Raw genomic sequence first — 18,332 nt, forward strand, 5'->3', positions numbered from 1 at the left:
GACGCTTGTACTCGGGTGAGGTCAACCACTGACCGGTCGGTTATATAGCTACCTTGGATTAGCATGAAGTTGCACGCAACCCTGACGTTCAGGAAGGCGATAAGGGAATAGGTAACCGTTTCCTCGGCTACCTAACTTTTCAACCAGTGACCTGCTACTCTGTGCGTATAATTCCTCGATCATTGTTGGGGAACTATTTCTCTGTCATATACGCATATCACTATATTAGATGTTACAACAAAAATATTATAATTAATTTGATCAATCTCGTACAACTATGTATACAACTTTACTCTTTTCTTTTCTAAACAGGGAAATATTTTGTTGACGAAATTATAAAAAAATAGAATTTACTGAAAAAAATCATTTATTTGTCTATAAAAAATACAAAGGTGTACAAAAATTTGTTGTACGATAGATCGTTATGCAAATAGTCCACATTGACTAATATTAAGATATAAATTAAATTGTTTAAAAAAAACTCAGCATTCACATTATGATAATAAAATATCGCTGACGTATTATACATATCAATTCATTTATATAAAATACATATCAATTATAAATAAAATATACATTGTTTCTCATATTCTAAGTATACTAGAATAAATAATTTACGGAAATCTCGTATTTAAAATCATAATAGTTAATGAGGAGAACTCTTATTTCTGGATTATTTATGTAACATAATTATTTACAAAATAATCCCGCATTTTATTCCACCTAAAGACGATTCAGTGGCAAGAAGTAGTGTGAATCACGCGTGACCTCAATTCGTATTGATTTGCTATAATTCCGTTGTTTCGATCTTTTTTCCCAACGGATTGACAATCGCATTTTGTCCCGAGTAAATTGGTGAATTTCTGTCAAAGTCATTTTGAACATCGATACTCTCCACACTATAAAAATAAAAAATCATACAGTAATTATACATATAGTTACAACAAGAGATTACTTCGGATGGATTGTCTGTATTTATAATAATTATTTTTAATTTATCGAAGTTTTATATATATATATATATATATATATATATATCTAAAATTCAAATTTAGTAATAAATAATGTAGAGGGCAATTTTATACCTAGAAATAGTTGAAATTCTTGGCTCTATATAATATGGTTTATCTTCAGCTCTTTGGTTTGTATTAGCTTCATTCATCATTTCTTCATTATTAAGTGCATTTTCGTCGAGGGAATCTCTTTCGGAGGTATGGCTGAATGATTCGTCGCTCTTGAACCATTCATTTTCGTAAGCGTGCATCCATATGGGATTCGATCCTTCGACACTGTGTTTGTTCGTATTCGGCACGCGACCAGGACTTCTGATAAATTCCGAATCCGATGCACCTTTGAGATTATAACGTAGGAAAATCAATTTTAATGTATTTAATGCGATAAATAGCAGACAATAAGAAGTGGAACTAATAGAAATGCGATAGAAATAAATTTTTATTTCAAGTTACCAAACGGTGATGCGTTCGCCGCTTTCAATTGCCTGCGAAAAGACGCTCTTTGGGACAAACATAGAGCAACACATAGAATCAGTAAAGCTCCTAGAAATAGGGTCAACGTGAGAAGCCAGAAAGTCGTTCCGGCTTGTTCGTACTGTATAATCGGTTCGGGTTTCGCTGGCTGCGTGTCGAGGACGTTGAACTCCTTGAATAGATTGTCGAGTTTCTCGATGTTCCTGTCGACCAATTCAAGGACCTCGGATACTTCGAGGATCGAATTGTCTCGACGATTCACGAGGTGCAAATATAAATCCGTTTTCGTTCTATCTACAGAACCATCTTGATTTTCATGCACTTTATATTCGTCGACGTTAATTATAGCACTGGTAACATTACCCAAAATTCTGTGAATGAAAATTTAGATACTCAGATATTTATATGTTATTTTAGAACTAAATATACGAAAAAAACGTAATTTTGATGGCCAACAAAATTATTTTTAAATTTGTATCTGTTCAAATTTTTACATACTTCAGCAATTTTATTCATTGTTGTTATTTCAATTACTTTTTCCAATGTCTTTTTTTTACTTTAATAAAACTTTATAATTTATTATTACTTAATTTCAGTAATAATAAGAGGGAAGTATATTGCTTACTCTCGGAAGGTTTCAATTCTACTTCTGACTTCTGGCGGATGTTGACGGAGAACAAAACGAACCCGTTGATCTTCTCGTAATAAATAGATAAAAACTCTCGCTGTGTCTTGCAAATCATATGTATCGTTAACAAGTACCTAAATTTATATAATGTTATATGAAGAAATATTTTATTTAACAAATAAATTTTTTATTAAATAAAATAAAATGTAATAATATAATATAATAATATTTTTATTAAAATAAAAATGATATATATTATTGAAATAAATATACCATAAAATCAAAATAGCCCTTCATCCCTCGTTGAGGATCAAAATTAAGACTCACTGCTCCATCATCTTTATTTACTAAAAAAGGTTGCATTTGCATATCTTCGAAACCTTCAGTTAATGTCATATGAATTTTGCCCACTTGATAATAACTGAGTATAGCGTTGTCACCAGCGTCCGCATCAGTTGCCTATAATTCATTTACATAATGCATTTTAAATGCATTTAAAAAATATTAAAATTAAGTATTAATTAATCCTATAAAATAATATTAAAATTTGCAAGTCTTATAAAAAATTTACACAAAAAAAAAAAGATCACACGCCCTCGCACAAATAGTGATGTTGCTGAGAACACGATATAAAATTACCTTAACATGCATAAATTGCGTGCCAAAGTCGGCTTCGGTGGTAACGCCACCCGTAAAAACATTTTTAATAAACTGCGGTGCATTATCGTTGATATCATCAACCTTTACGACAACTTGTAATAAAGTGGCATCGGTTTTATCGAATGTTGTTTCATTCTCCGGCACGGTCTTGCAATCCTCCGTTGCTTTAATAAGTAACACATGTTCTTCTTGTTGTTCTCTGTCTAGCAATTTGGCAGTCTAAGCAACGAATAATATTAATTTTCTTCAAGTTGTCAAAAGACAAAAGATATGAATTATATATGTCAAAACATTTGTCTGAATAGCATATTATTTTAACAAGCAACTTACACTGAGTTCGTGTTTATAAATATCTAAAACGAATAATCCATCATCGTTTCCGCCAACTATGAAATAACAGACTTGAGTGGGAGGATCGTCCAAATCGTCAACATCATCATTGTCAAACGTATCTGGAAGTAACGCCATCTCCGATCCTGGTAGTTGTTCCTCCGTGAAGTTGATATTAAAAGTGCTCACTGAAAATTGTGGCTCGAAATCGTTGATGTTGCGCACATAAATAATTAGATCGAGATCTGAACTTAAAGGCGTCGGCGTACCCAAATCGTATGCTTCAACTCGTATCTATATACATATTAAAATAATTTTATTTACAAAATTTATAAAATAATTAAATAATTATTCAGAAGGGAATTCAATTTAAATCTCATGTGTGTGCGTATGTGTTTGCGTACCTCGTATAATTTCTGAGTTTCTCTATCGAGCGGTAAGTTTAATGATATTACGCCGGTTTTCTCGTCGATGTGAAAAGTTTTCCAATGACCCGCGAGGTCCTGTTTCAAACGATAATGCACATCGCCGTTTAATCCCGTATCAGCATCTCTCGCCTCAATTTGAATAACTGAACTTCCTACTGTTATGTTCTGAAATCGTTTCATTACATAAGATTAACGCCATTTCGGGCGCATCAGAAATGCAGCATTATGCAAATTGCCAGAAACACGAACCTCTGGAACACGGATGGTGGTATTGTGTTGGGGACTGACAAATAAAGGGGGATTATCATTATAATCCGTGATGCATATCTTCAAAATTCCATTGTCCTTATTGGACGGAGTTCCTAGATCGCGCGTTTCGATATTTAACGTGTAATTCCCGAATTTTCCTCTCAATGGCAAAGCAGCTTTTATCTTTGCTGTCCAATAATCAGTTTGTTCCAATATAAATAAACCTGTCGACCATAATTTCATCGATATTATCACGAAATTAGTCGTATTTAATGTTTCAAAATTATGATGTTTGTACCAGAATTTCATTAATTTTAAAATATGTAATAAACATGTTTACATATTAATATTAAACATTAATATCAAGCATTAAATCAAAATGATATTCATAGAATTTAATTACACACCTAATTCATTGCCGGAAGTGATCCTAATTATAACGCGTCCATTCGGTGTCATTGGATCATCAGCATCCTTCACTTTTATAACATAAATTAAATCTCGTATATCATGAAATTCAGATATCGATATACAGTCTTGAGGTAGATCCATTTTCGGACCATTGTCATTCACATCAATAACTGTAATTCTAAAACAGTATTTTTTTTTTTACAATAACGCTCTCTAAGTAATTTATATTTTAAAATTAAATTATTATAAAAAAAATTATATTTATCACGAGATCAATGAATCTAAAATCTGTATTTTAAAGTTCGTAAACATACTGAATCTGTTTAAACGCATTTCGAGACTCTCCCGCAGTATAACCAAATTGATAATTATCCCAAGCTTCTATGACCAAAACATAACTATGTTTGATCTCCCAGTCTATAATATCAGCCACTGTTAACGATCCTGTTTCTGGATGGATAGCAAAAGTTCCCTGTTTGAAATATAATCCATTACAACAAGAAGTTGTGTAAATTAATATATAACCATATATAATCATCTAAGTGAATACAATTAAATATTATTGGATACAAATTTGCAAATAAATATAAAATAATTGTAAAAAACTTTTATATATTTTTAGATATTATTATGAAAAAAAATAGGAGAAACAAACAAAAATAGGAGAAACATGTTTGCATTTTGTACCTGAGATGACATTCTATCTAAAAGATAAGTAATTTTTCCATAATCTCCACTATCGGAATCTGTTGCCTGTATAACACTGATTTCCGTGCCAATTTTTGAATTCTCGATGACAGTTACATTACTGATATTTGATATGAAATATGGATTATTATCGTTTTCGTCTAAGACTTGAACATACACTTCCGATAAACTTGATCTACAAAATTCAATATAGTTGCATCATACAATAGAAAAATAATACTAGAATATTATTATTTAATTTTCTAATGCAAAAGTTATTATTTAAGTAATCACACACATTTCTGTTATTTTTAAAATTAAAGACAGTAATGTAATAAAGTCAAAGATATTTAGAAAATTAATACAAATCCACTTATACTAACACTTAGCCTACTTAATAATTATTAAATTGCGAGATTTTTACCGAGATGGAATTCCAGAGTCCGTGGCCTTAACAGTTAAATTTAGCCACGAATACATTTCTCTGTCGATTTTGTTAGCGACGACCATTTCTCCGGTTTCAGGATCCAAATGTACAAGATCAGTGATTTCTTTTGGGCCTTGCAAAGAATACGTGATACTACGATTTTTGTCGGCGTCGTCAGCGACGATATTCGCGATATTAACGCCGTTTTTACTATTCTCGGTAACAGAACGTCTATAAAACGGTCTTCGAAATTTAGGATTATTATCGTTCTCGTCCTCAATAATTATACTCAGCGTGGCTGCAAACATTTGCGTATTGTATTACGCTTTGATACCATAAAAACCATTTTTGCGACAAAAGAATCTTCTTGAAAATCTATTGAAGATTTTCACAGAAAGATTTGAAGGAAAAAAATTGTGGTTTCATAAAACTACTTTAAACTAAAATTTTTAAAACTAACCGGATGCAGTTTGTAAGCCTCTTATCGCGGCCAAATCCTCGACTACAAGTCCTAATCTGATAGTTTCTACTTTTTCCCTATCCAATAGTCTTACTATACGCAGCAAACCGTCTAATGCATTTAACTCCAACGCTGCTAGATAGTCATATTCTTGCACTTTAATCAAAGTACCCTCCTCATTTCGAGCTTCTGATGAATTGGGATCTACTCGATAACGTAAGATCGGAGCTACATCTGGATCCTGCGCCATTATGCGATGTACGTAAGCACCGACCTAAAATTACAATCCATTTATCTATTAATAAAATTTAGAAATTTAGAAATAGCAGAGAGAGGCGCTTGATGACGCACCTGAGTATTTTCTCTGATGGTGACAGTCCCAGGATCGATGAAAACTGGCGGCTTGTTATTGACATCTAGAATCGTGATATTCACTAGAACCTCGGCCGTCCGTTGAACTTCCGTCCCGCTATCGATAGCGATAACATTTAAGTTATATCTTGTGGTTTTCGGTGACGTGAGATCCGGATCTAAATTCGAACCCGGCGCAACTCGGATCACACCTGTCTCGGGACTAATTACAAACTTGTCTCCGGCTCCGCTCTGAATCCGGTAAACTAATTTATTATTTGGCGACGACAAATCTTTGTCCCAGGCTTTCACCTATGCAAACAATTCCTTATTCATCGTTTTTCCGCGATAACGTTTAATTAATCTTTTTCTTCTAATTATAATTTTTTTCATTTTTCAAATTTGCATCTATATACAACTTTGACGTCTACATACATAATTTAATATTATATAATTACGTACTTGTACAACGCTTGTGCCACCGGGTAAATCCTCTGAAATGCTTCTCTTATACAAAACTCTTTCGAAAACTGGGGCATTATCGTTAATATCTTTCAAATAAACAATCAAAGGAACATCAGAAGTTCGACTCGGTGTACCCATGTCTCTAGCTCTCACCGTCAATTTCAATTGTCGTATAATTGTTTCTTTGTGTCCTTGATTGATAGGTAGAGCTTCGTAATCTAGGGGATGGATGGGAGTAACAACTCCACGTTTTGGATCAATGGTGAAATTTCGGGAGAATTCGCTTGATACCAGAGCATAGACAATCTCACTATTTCGCGTCCCTGTATAGATATAAATCATATAAATCGTAAATAGAAATGTTATTTTTTTTTTTTATTTGTTAAATACTGTCTAACCATTTAAATCATTGTCGGATGCTTCGACGATCAGAGGCGATTCAAAATGATCTTCGTTCTCCAATAACACCGCCTCATACTTATTTTGCAAAAATATAGGAGCGTTGTCATTAACATCATCGATATTAATTATCAATTGCGCAGCGTTGCGATTCCCTTTTCCAAGATGATCTCGTGCCTCAACGGTGAGAAAATGTCGTGCAACTAATTCGCGATCAAAATTGGGTCCAGGATGTTTGACCGTGATCACGCCGGTGAGAGGGTCCATTGCCAATCTATAATGAAAACATTATTTTAAATATCATAAGTTTCATTATTTTTTATTATTTTTATTAACATTTTATTTGGGATATTAATTTTTTAATTATACTGAACCATAAAGTTTTTTCAATGTTTTTTGCTTTTTACTCTCTCGTAATCATAAAAATCTAAATTATAATACAATAATTGTTTTTAAGAATTATTTTGATAATTTATTATCTTACGCGTGTGCAATGCTACCGCCTAAAGTTGTATATCGTATTCCATGCGTTCCAAAGTTACCGCTATCTCCGTCCAAAGCCTGCACCCAAGCCACAGTCGTTCCCTCGACACAATTCTCTGGTATCGACACTTCGTAGATACTCTTTGTGAACTCGGGATAATTGTCATTTTGATCTTTTATAAAAACTGTTACCGGTACCGCGCTGTATTTCGGCGAAATCGGTGTGATTTCTTTCGCAACGAGAGTAAAATTTACCACTGTAAAAATCAAATCCATAAGTTTATGTTGTATAAGACGAATGTAACAAAAACATGTTAATATTAATTTGACAATAATGCATTCATTGTAATTTAATTCTATTTCTCTGAAAAAGACATATTAAGTCGATACTCGAATATAATCAAAGTTATTGTCGCTTTTCCATTTTTTAAATGGAAGTATATTTTTTGTTACGCAGTCTTCTATTTATTTTGGATAAAAAAAGTACAAATTTATAAAGTACAAATAGCAAATAATCAATAGTTTACGAGATATTTTATATTTTATTCTGTCATATTCGGATGTCTTATATATACACATGATATGTATCATGATAAGAATATATGTATTTAACATAAACATTTGCGGAATACAAAATGAAGAAGATTCGTCTTTGTCCCATGTCTCTACGTTGATTTTTAAAGAAGTTATAGCATTTTGAAATCCACAGGTGCGCCCCCCCATGAAAAAACAAACACGAAAAAACGCCGCAGGAATTTTTTGCTTAGATGTTTACATCTTTTTTGCCTTCCAAAAAAAGTGTGAAAACACGTGTAGTACTAGCGCTTTGAAATGAGATATGCCGCCACCGTCAAAACAAACACGTGTGCCATCTATCGGATAGATCATGCGGTCGATATTGTCAATATCTTCTTAATCCAGTATAACAGTATTTTATAATTTTTGATCTGTTTAAAAAGATAAATAATGCGCATCTGTAGTGTCTAGTATAATAAAAAAAAAAAAGAAGAATGGCTTTACCAGATATTTTCTCAAAATCAAGTTTGCTCGAATCCTTAACGCGAATTAAAAATGGCGCTTCATTAATCCCACGAAATGGCGTAACATCAAATATTCCACCATCACCTTCAATGAATATTTGGAACGTGCCATTCGTACCCTGAAAAAAAAAAATGTACTTTGTACTTGCAAGCAACATTTTCAAAATGCAATAAGAAAAAATTGCTTTGCAAGAACGCGGTACTTTTTTTTCTAATTTTTTGCGTGATGTTGCGTAATTCTATATAAAAAAATAATATAACCTTTCGGATCTCAACTTACCAAATCATGATCGAAAACTTCTGGTACCGCATCGCCAATAAAATTGACTGGTGTATTTTCCGGTGCGTTCTCATTTATCTCGGCACGGTATAGCATACTTCGAAATGTCGGCGTTTCATCATTTACGTCAGTGAGAATAATGGTTACCTCGGTACTGACAGACGGCGGTGGGTTAATCTTCGATACTTCCTTCACCGTAATTTCTAGAATGAAAGTCCCATCGCTATTCTCCTCGGCCTCCCTGTCCAATTGCGCTCTCGTGAATACGAGACCGGAAGTCGCATCAATATCGAACAGATATCTCGGTCCCTTCGTGATGCTATAAGTCACTTTGTTGTTTATCCCCTTATCACCGTCCACAGCACGAACTGTAACGAGATTTATTATCGGTTAAATCACAAAATCTTATATAATTCACAATCACAATAGAACAATATATGGAAACGATTAAAACGTTCGATATCTAATAATATTTATTAAGCAAGTCTACACAAAATAAAACGCGAAATATATACGATCACAGCTCGTTTAATACTTTAGCTACATCATCTGAAGATATAGACTTAGAACTGAGTCTACCCTAGTTTTAAAAGGCAGTAATGAAGAAACAACGGATCATGGTCTTACATGATCGTATATTTCTTATTCTGCCGTCATAATGGAATAAAATGCATATTACGTGCGGTTATTAGACCGAGATAACTTAGATCTGTAATTGTTCTAGCGTTGAACAAGCAGAAGAGTCGAATATGCGTGTGCACACGCATATCATTGCACGTGCTGCAAGTGTGCCGAAGTATGTCGAAACGTAAAATTCTAAATTAATTGGCTGAAAACTGCCCATTACCGCATCTTTGTTAATTTCTCGTCTTAATTAGGCAACATCATTCATTATAAATGTATTTTGTTACTCGCTTATTTATTCGGCTTTTAAATTAAATTAATTCCCGCAAATTAATCCCCGTAAAAGCAAAGTTTTGACGTTATTTTATTTGTAAGATATAATACTGACCTTGCAAAACGGATGTGCCAATTCTGACATTTTCGCTGATTCTTGCGACGGGTGTCATGGCTATGAATTCCGGCGGTTGGTCCTCCACATCCTGCACTTTAATCAAAATCGCGGTCGTTCCCGTATTTACCTAGAATTATTAAGTATTTATGTAGAATAATTAAGTATAAGTAAATTATCTTGCAGGAAGTTTCCTTGAAAAGAAACGCCTATAATAAATAACTGTAACGACGCTTATATAGATAATTATCTTCCAGCATTGTTCATCCTTCGCTGCGCTTGACTTTACAGGGAAAAGTCATTGAACTATTCAGAAATCGCAGATCGTACGGGTTTTATCTACGTAATAGTCCGTACGAAGCGTTTTATCAAGCAGTACCCTTAATAATTTTTAAAATGTTGAACAAACGTATCTCATTCAAATAGACAAGATATATATAGATAACGTACACACGGAATATTAAATTATATTTCTAAAAATAAAATAATCTTCAATGCAGCTTCAATTTTCTTCTACCGTTCGCGATATTTAAACAATTTAGCATTTAATAAAAAATAGTGCCTATTGAAATAGGAAATATACCTTCTCATTTATCGCACGGTCTACAGCCAAAATCCGCAGTTGATACAGATACTTTCGTTCGTAATCCAAAGAACCCACTAAGCGTATAACGCCTTTGCCATTGACGGTCGATATGCTGAAAACGTTGTTATCACCATCCAACTCCTGAAGGTAATACACTACTTGACCGTGAGCACCCAAATCCGCATCGGTGGCTTCCACCGTTGTTAAAATACCCGGGCGCGAATCCTCCCGAAGTGTTAATGAGGTAGGATGTGGACGAAAAATCGGCACATTGTCGTTAATGTCTTCGACCAGAAGTAGCAGACTTTGCGTGATGAAATTTCCCTCTCCCAATCTTCCATCCGTCAATGTTAACACGAGTGCATATTCGTCTCTTGTCTAAAGTGCATAAATATATGTACATTTATCTATGAAGAAATTATAGATCTTATATAGATTTATGTATACATATATATATATATATATATATATATATATATATATATACAAAATGTTAACGGAAAACTAATAAAACTATAGCAAAATTCATTAACAAAGTATGGATAATAGGTTAATAAAAAAGATCAAGCAAACTTGATTTACTTGACACTGAGATTGACGACTGAGGTAGAACAGAATCTGCGTTCGAGAAACTTTTTGCTCAATTTTTACCGTCTATTAAAATATACGCTAAATAATTATAAATAAAATTCTATTTTGTAAAATTATAAATAAACGTAAAATTATAAATAAAATTCTATTTTGAAATCTGACGAAAACACTACGATGGTTTAAAGTGAGATTAATATTTCAAAGATTTAGTATAAGATTTGCTTCAAATATAGATATAGGAAGATTAAAATATAAGAGGTAAAATATAACTAGCCAAATGCGATCGATATAGATTTTCAAACATTATAGCATTGCGCGCGAAGATTATATATTATAGTTCGAATGCGAGTATCGTCGATGATAGAAAGTTAGACAAACGCGTTACTTTACGCGCTAATGTCGGTTAGAAATAACAGCTTCACGAAATAGATTCTTGTAAAGATGATCGGTAAATTACATTCGTCTCCGTTGTTAATACTTAAGTTTCTCTTTAATGATTTGTCGCACTATAATATTGAAACTCTTCCGAAGAAAAGGTAAATCGCTCATGCAAAACCGAAATGACAGTGTTGAGACGACACTGAAGAATTATTGCGGTATCTCTTCCTGCGTTGTCTTTGCTTTTTTATTTATGTTAATAGCTCTCACCTACAAAGATTTTGTTCGTTGTTGGGACAACGAATCGAATTAAGATTTATTTTTCATTTTGCGATAATTTTAAAAATATTTTTTTGTTATAGATGTCTTCTCACAATATTGATAAAAATTAATTTAGAATGTAGATTTTACAAATTACCTCTCTGTCCAGCAACTTGTTTAAGTAAATGTTTGCTTCGTTGAAACCAAAGTTTTCAACTCGAATCACATCACTACCAGGCTGATCTCGAACGTCGAAAGTCAATATATCATTATCTGGGTCGATACCTTTAAGCTTATAAATTAAGCTACCTACAAATAATTTTTATTTATAAATAGTTTATTATTATTATTATTATTATTATTATTATTAGTATGTATAATATACAAATAAAATATTCTATATTTGTAGAAAAATCTTTCTCAATTTTTATAAATTAATAAATTTCAACCATATCTAGATATACAAATTTATTATACAAGAAAAACAAAAGCCAAAGAAGAGTCGTAAAAAAAAATATTAATTTTATTCGTGCAAGTTTATTCGTATGTTTATTAAAACAAAAAACAGCAACGGTTTATGCAACGGTGCTTGAAAAGCGCTACGTTAAACTAGTAATAAATTTTGTGACCATCCGTAACCAGCGCTACCGCACATATACATAAATGATACGTTTGTGTTTTTCCATTACGAATTAATCGATCGTAAATTAAATTTTCATTTGACTGTTTGCTTAATACAAATTATAATGATGTGTTAAACTTTGCTTATTACATGATAATTTATGTTTGACCGATGTTTATTGGAGCAATGAAATTAAAAAAAAAATATATATATGTATATCATTATTTTTACCAATCGGAGTTTCAGGCCCCTCCTTCAATCTGAGAACAATTTCCGTCTGTCCGTCTATAAGAAATCTAGGAGGATTGTTTCTAGCGGAGCAATATGTTAGAAGATATCCCAATACGACATATAACAATTCCACTTTAAATCGACTTCTTTTACATGATCGCAATAGCCAGGAAGATGATCTTGTTTGCTTATCTGATGTCATCTTGATCGAATAATACTTATAATCGGCATGTTCCTTCCCGCAAAATCTTCCACGATTAAGTCATTTCTTATTGTACTGAAATAAACGCAGTTTAAACATGCAGTTTATTAACAAAAATGTTGCTGTAAAATGAGTGATCAATTACGCTATTAAAAGTAAGGATGTATTGAGTAGTTAAATAAAAATTACTATATTTATTGAAAAATGAATGAACAAATATAATCTCTGAGTAGTCCGGAATAATAATATTCGGGGGGAGCAGTGCGATTATTATAATCAATACAGATTAACATACATTTAGTAAATGATGACATACATTTTATTTGCAAACACATACGCAGTCTATTTAGTTGCTGCAATTTAGTTTGATAACTCGTAAACCGGTATTCACGCCGAGTGGTTGCTTTCTCCTCGGTAAAACGTCGTCTTGATGCAATGTCAAGAGTATCTCGCCGCGAACGATCACGGAGATTAAACCGGAGTGAAAGCTTCAGGAAGAAGCGACGTTTTTCTCACGGCTCTTAAATTGTGCCGTATGCAATAATTAAAAGACTATGTCTCCCAACTAGACACCCCCGCTACTCTCGCATTACGCAAGCTATATTTAATACCTCGATCTCGTCCTACGATCTTACTCGGCTAACGAAGCGATGATATAATATCGCATTCTTAAGAAAGAAAGCGTTGCAATTCAAAACGGGGTGATTTCAATGCTCGATAAAAAGCATTTTGCAAACAGCCGTGTAATAAATTAAAATTACTATTAATTCTAATTAATTCCAATCTTAAGTTTGATCGTAGTGTAAAGCATAGTAGTTCTGTAAAAATGCAAATAATCTTGAAAAATATGAAAGTTAGATCAGAAAATAATGATCTCATTTTCTTCGATAGAAATTTAATTTCATATTACTTCAGAAAACTGTAGTTGAGGATATTCGGAATTTCAAAATATCGTTTAACAATTTAAAAACTTGTATCGGAAATACGCGGAAGAAGCATTCGCACTGACCCGTGTTTGTGTAAGAATTCTCCTTCAGAGATGGTTTGACACTTGAAGAACACTGAGTGAGCACACCGAACGGTGCTCTTCTTGCCAACAGAGTGTATCGGCCACGCTCTTGACTTTTAAGACTCTGCTAAATAACAGGCTGGTGCGAAGCTTCTCGATGTGCGGATGTACCCGTGTATTCAAATGTGCACGATGTACGTGCGCTATCTGATTTCGAATAAGCGTATAAAGACCTTGTAGCCCAGGAAGCGAATCTCTTCTTTTTCTGATGACTTTTCTGATAAGAATTATACCGAATACGATTTTTACTTGCGATAATAACCAGAACTTTCCGACATAATTTTGGACGATTTTATCTACCATTTGTTATATTTATATCACATATTTTTAATTGATATTACACTAAACATTTTAATTTTTACATAAAATTTTCATTTATAATAATAACAGCTTGGCATGCATATATATATATATATATATAGAGTTTTCTTTAAAATTTCTAAAATGCTATTTCTTTATCGCAAATTCTTAGTTATCTCAGTTATAATAATTATAATTAATTATATAATTAGCTATAATAATTCTAATCTTTTATCTATTTAAAGATGTAATATTCAAATGCATAGCATGAAGAAGATTGCGTGACTAAAATTTTCTCTGACTCTTTACTACTCACCTTCGCGCCTTGCGAAATTCTTCGAGAAGATTGATCAATAAAACGCTTTAGAATCGGTAGAATTTTATTATTTGATAATCGTCACCTTTTTTTTACTTTCGAAACAAACTATTCGTACGATAGTCCCCCTGAGCATCGACCGAAAAAAATAACTTGCGTTTATATGAAGGAAGTTTTCTCTATGCACGCTGATTCGAATAAAGAGGCAATAAGGTCGTATATTCAATGGGGAGCTGTCCCGAAGTGCGTGACGTCATTTCCTACACCTGCCATGCATGCTTCCGAATGATAACACCGTCCGGGATATTGACATACACCCATAATACTGTCTGTTGCCCAGCCAACCCCATACAGAATTTCCTTGCGTGACGAGCTCCCCCACACCATGAGCATATGTGTAAAGGATCCTCTTGGTGGGTGCAGACACGCCACTTGTGTATGTGATATCGATACGACGTATTCTTTTTTCACAACTCCAAAATTGAGGTAGTCCACAGAAAAGGAGAGGATAAAGATAATAATCTTTCAAATCAATCTTCCGTAAGCTTTTCACTTTTCTAATTTCAATATTTTAATCTTAATTAAGGGAAAGTACATTATTTTGATGAGACTTTTGGACTCTTTGTTGTATCAAACGTTATTTAAAAATTAATCTCCAGGAAAGAAATATGTGATGCAAAAAACTTCGATAGTTTCTCTAAACAAAAATTCGTCAATTCCCGGATTCCGTGTGTATGCGGTTACATCTGGTGTTACGACAATAAACAGATGCTGCTGCGAACGAAGCACATAAGCAAAATGAATTTCCTTTTCACACTGGTGGTGCGACGAAATGTTACCCGTGGGAATGAAATTAGCAGTGTCTTATCTCATCGTACGATTAATTATGATGATACAATAGCGTTGTGCGACTATTTAAGAAAAGGAGATATTTCATAACATAAGAGGATACATAAGCCGAGTTAAACATGATTGCATCCTTGCGTCATGAACATTGTCGTTTAATAATTAATATGTTGTCATAAGGAAATTTGGGTCAGTGCTAACAATCACCGATCGCTATCCAGTGATTAGCTCCGCTTCAACGTTTAATTTTGATTCCGTAATAAACGGAAGTCATAGCACGCAAAAGCGAATTACATGCAAAAAAAAAATATACTTATGTAAATGTATAACAAATAACATTATTAAATTTATTTTAATTTATTTTTGGCAAATAGTATCTCCTTAAAATAATTAGTGTCTGATTTATAAAATATTTCTTTTAAATATTTCATCATTTATTATCTATACGTAGTATACTATTAATACGTAGTATACTATTAAAATAGCAAGTAAAATTTTATAGAGAAGAGGAATATACATATCTCATTTTCGCCTTTTCGTGTTTCATATAAGTTTCATTCTTTACTTCTTCAATCATGCTTCAATCATGAAGATAGATGAAGATATATATATATACATATATATATATATATATATATATATATAGAGAGAGAGAGAGAGAGAGAGAGAGAGAGAGAGAGAGATCTTCACTTCTTAAGTTTGTTGAAAATTGATTGTATAATAATAAGTATACGAAACGTCTTGCTTTACAGATTACAAGGCCAGTTATCAAAGAGTGGCTAACAATACCGTTGATTCCGCGAATTAAACTTTCAGTGGTGGTGTCAGATAAGCATTAATTGCACGTCAGATTCGTGAGATTCCACACCGGCATAATTCGTACCAGGATGTCGACTGTGATGGACGTGCTGTCTGTCAATGTCACGTTTTAAAAGTTCTGCAGAACTTTCTAAAAAATTGCGGACGGGCCGCCTCTCTTTCCACGACCAATCAAATCCGATAAAAGGGACAATTTATTAAATTGTGAAAATAAAGTGAAAATGAAGAGATTATCACAGATTTCATATAAGATATTTTTATCCTATAAATAAATCTATATAAGTCTAATCATAAATTCAGTAATAAAATTTTATTATCAGGAGTCAATAAATAAATATAGTCATTTAAACACATTTTGTTGCCAATTATTAAGAGAATATTTTTAATACGAAAAGAATATAAAAATACAAATACATTGAAACAAATGCTTGTGATTATGTTTGTGATTATGAATGTAAAATCACAAATGTTTATTCAAAATTATTTTGTACTCACCAAATTTTTTTTATATGACGTATAGCACAATGGCGGGAACAGTTTTGTTCGGTATGCCTCAGCGAAAGTAAAAATGAATGTTTTAGTCACACAATTGTTTTATTGTAACTTCTTCCTTTAGCACATCGTTAGTGCCAGCATTTGCTTAATTGCGAAGTGGGCAAAATGTTTTTCATATATCCGTCTGTGTCAATAAACTTTATATTCAAAAATCATCATATTCAATTTAAATTGTTGACTTATTATTACTGTCAATTTCTTTCATATGAAATTACCGTTAAAATATCAAAATGACGCTTGATAGTACTTGCTTTCAATGCATCATCCATTCAGTAGATATATTGTAATGCACGTAACGCACACGATGGCAGAAATCGATGAGTTTATTATAATTTAATTATCTCGAAATCACTGTCATTTCCAATTACAAAAAATATATTGTTTTGAAAGGGAACGTGTTTAAAATGTTCACTCAAGTTGAAAGAAACTTTTTTTCACACTTCACTATTAATTGGAAACTAAAGTTTGCACGATGTAATTCAGTAAATAAAATTTAGGTAAAATAATTTCTTTTTTTTTTTTTTTTTATTGTAATAACACTTTGCGCGCATTCCTCATTATCTCTGGGTCCAACGTGCGGATCAAATCGAATCTTTTTTCACGTTTGCGAGATTAAGATGCTGACAAACGAATACTACATAGAACCGTGTCATCGTCCGATCGGCCGTGAGCGCGGCGCTCACCTATCCGAGTGAGCTTACGATAGTAAACTGAAGGTACGAACGAAGCCAGCGTGGTTCCCGTCGAGAGAGCGCGGATCGTTGCCTGGCATTCGTTCTGTGGCGTGAGCACTGACCGTGCACAGAACACCACAAAACGTACGGTTGTTCCAAGTTAAATTCAGCCCGTCGTGCTCCCCGAGGCGTGCACGAGGGGGCTTTCCCCCTCGTCACAACCTCCGGTCACCTGTGCTACCTCACACCGCCCGCAGGGGAAGATATATTTTGTGGGCAATAGCGGGGCACCGCCCGCAGACCGTCGATCGTTGATCGTGGACGAAACGGTAGCACGATCATTAGCGCGATGGTATAATCTTCCATATCGGACATGGCCGTACCGGTTTGGATGATACATATATTTATTGAACATGCTGATGCCACCAGAGTGTGCGTGATGATTTCTTAACGAAGTTTTGATAAAAATGAACAAAACAGTAGTAGCTTCGCGTATTTAATACTTTAAATTTAAATGGGAAGATAAAAACAGGCGATAAATAATACCTTTTTAAGAACAAAAAATTATTTAGAAGAAATCAATTGCGTAAAAAGGTAAAGGAAATGTCAAACAAAACAATCGACCACGCCAATTTATACATTAATCTTAGAATTAATAACTCTAAAGAGATAACTCTAAATTGAATTGAATGCATAAAAGATAAGGAAGCAAAAAGATGTAAATGAGAAACATGATGACATTAGTTTTTATTATTTTTATTTGCTTTTGTATGCTACTTCTCTGTAGCAATGTTAATTAATAATACATAATGTATGAGCAATGTTAATTAGTTGTATATAAGTTTTATTTTTATCTAACGTTATGTAAAATGAATTATATTACATCGCATACATCAGATCGCATAAATCCTATGAAGAAATGAAGAAACAAGTTTATGAATAGTTAATCTAGCATATCAGCACTGTAAAGCTCTGCTTTACCCGCAAGAGATGCTATAACGATACAAATAATGTTACATCAACTATAAATTCTCGTGGCAGATGCGTGCTTAGAAACGCTTAGAAAAATTCAATGATCTATCGGG

General features: G+C 33.1%; 1 protein-coding gene across 1 annotated transcript; it reads right to left on the reverse strand.

The window, feature by feature from the left end:
• Nucleotides 1–349: 349 nt before the first annotated feature.
• LOC105431607 (cadherin-23) lies at nucleotides 350–17,876 on the reverse strand. The gene is made up of 26 exons (XM_089081649.1): nucleotides 16,789–17,876; nucleotides 16,514–16,697; nucleotides 12,467–12,743; nucleotides 11,771–11,922; nucleotides 10,381–10,761; nucleotides 9,798–9,927; nucleotides 8,786–9,153; nucleotides 8,486–8,624; nucleotides 7,467–7,722; nucleotides 6,982–7,256; nucleotides 6,581–6,906; nucleotides 6,119–6,430; nucleotides 5,768–6,041; nucleotides 5,305–5,605; nucleotides 4,881–5,076; nucleotides 4,508–4,665; nucleotides 4,190–4,371; nucleotides 3,783–4,006; nucleotides 3,510–3,698; nucleotides 3,106–3,399; nucleotides 2,755–2,994; nucleotides 2,389–2,574; nucleotides 2,113–2,249; nucleotides 1,467–1,858; nucleotides 1,086–1,350; nucleotides 350–899 (listed from the first exon to the last, which is right to left on the reverse strand). The coding sequence occupies exons 3-26, from the start codon at nucleotides 12,666–12,668 to the stop codon at nucleotides 788–790; spliced, it is 5,691 nt and encodes a 1,896-aa protein (XP_088937775.1). The 5' UTR covers nucleotides 12,669–12,743; nucleotides 16,514–16,697; nucleotides 16,789–17,876; the 3' UTR covers nucleotides 350–787.
• Between the last annotated feature and the right edge of the window lie 456 nt (nucleotides 17,877–18,332).

This window comes from Pogonomyrmex barbatus, unplaced genomic scaffold (genome assembly GCF_055798465.1).
Source record: "Pogonomyrmex barbatus isolate J1 unplaced genomic scaffold, ASM5579846v1 scaffold5, whole genome shotgun sequence".
Taxonomy (NCBI): Eukaryota; Metazoa; Arthropoda; class Insecta; order Hymenoptera; family Formicidae; genus Pogonomyrmex; species Pogonomyrmex barbatus.

Excerpts from the sequence above, each read along its gene's own strand:
- LOC105431607 (XM_089081649.1), bottom strand. The coding sequence starts at position 12,668 with ATGACATCAGATAAGCAAACAAGATCATCTTCCTGGCTATTGCGATCA. Across the intron at positions 7,257-7,466 it reads GGCGGTAGCATTGCACACGC|ATTGGCAATGGACCCTCTCA; the intron begins GTAAGATAATAA and ends TTTTCATTATAG. Across the intron at positions 4,666-4,880 it reads TAGATAGAATGTCATCTCAG|GGAACTTTTGCTATCCATCC; the intron begins GTACAAAATGCA and ends TATTTCAAACAG.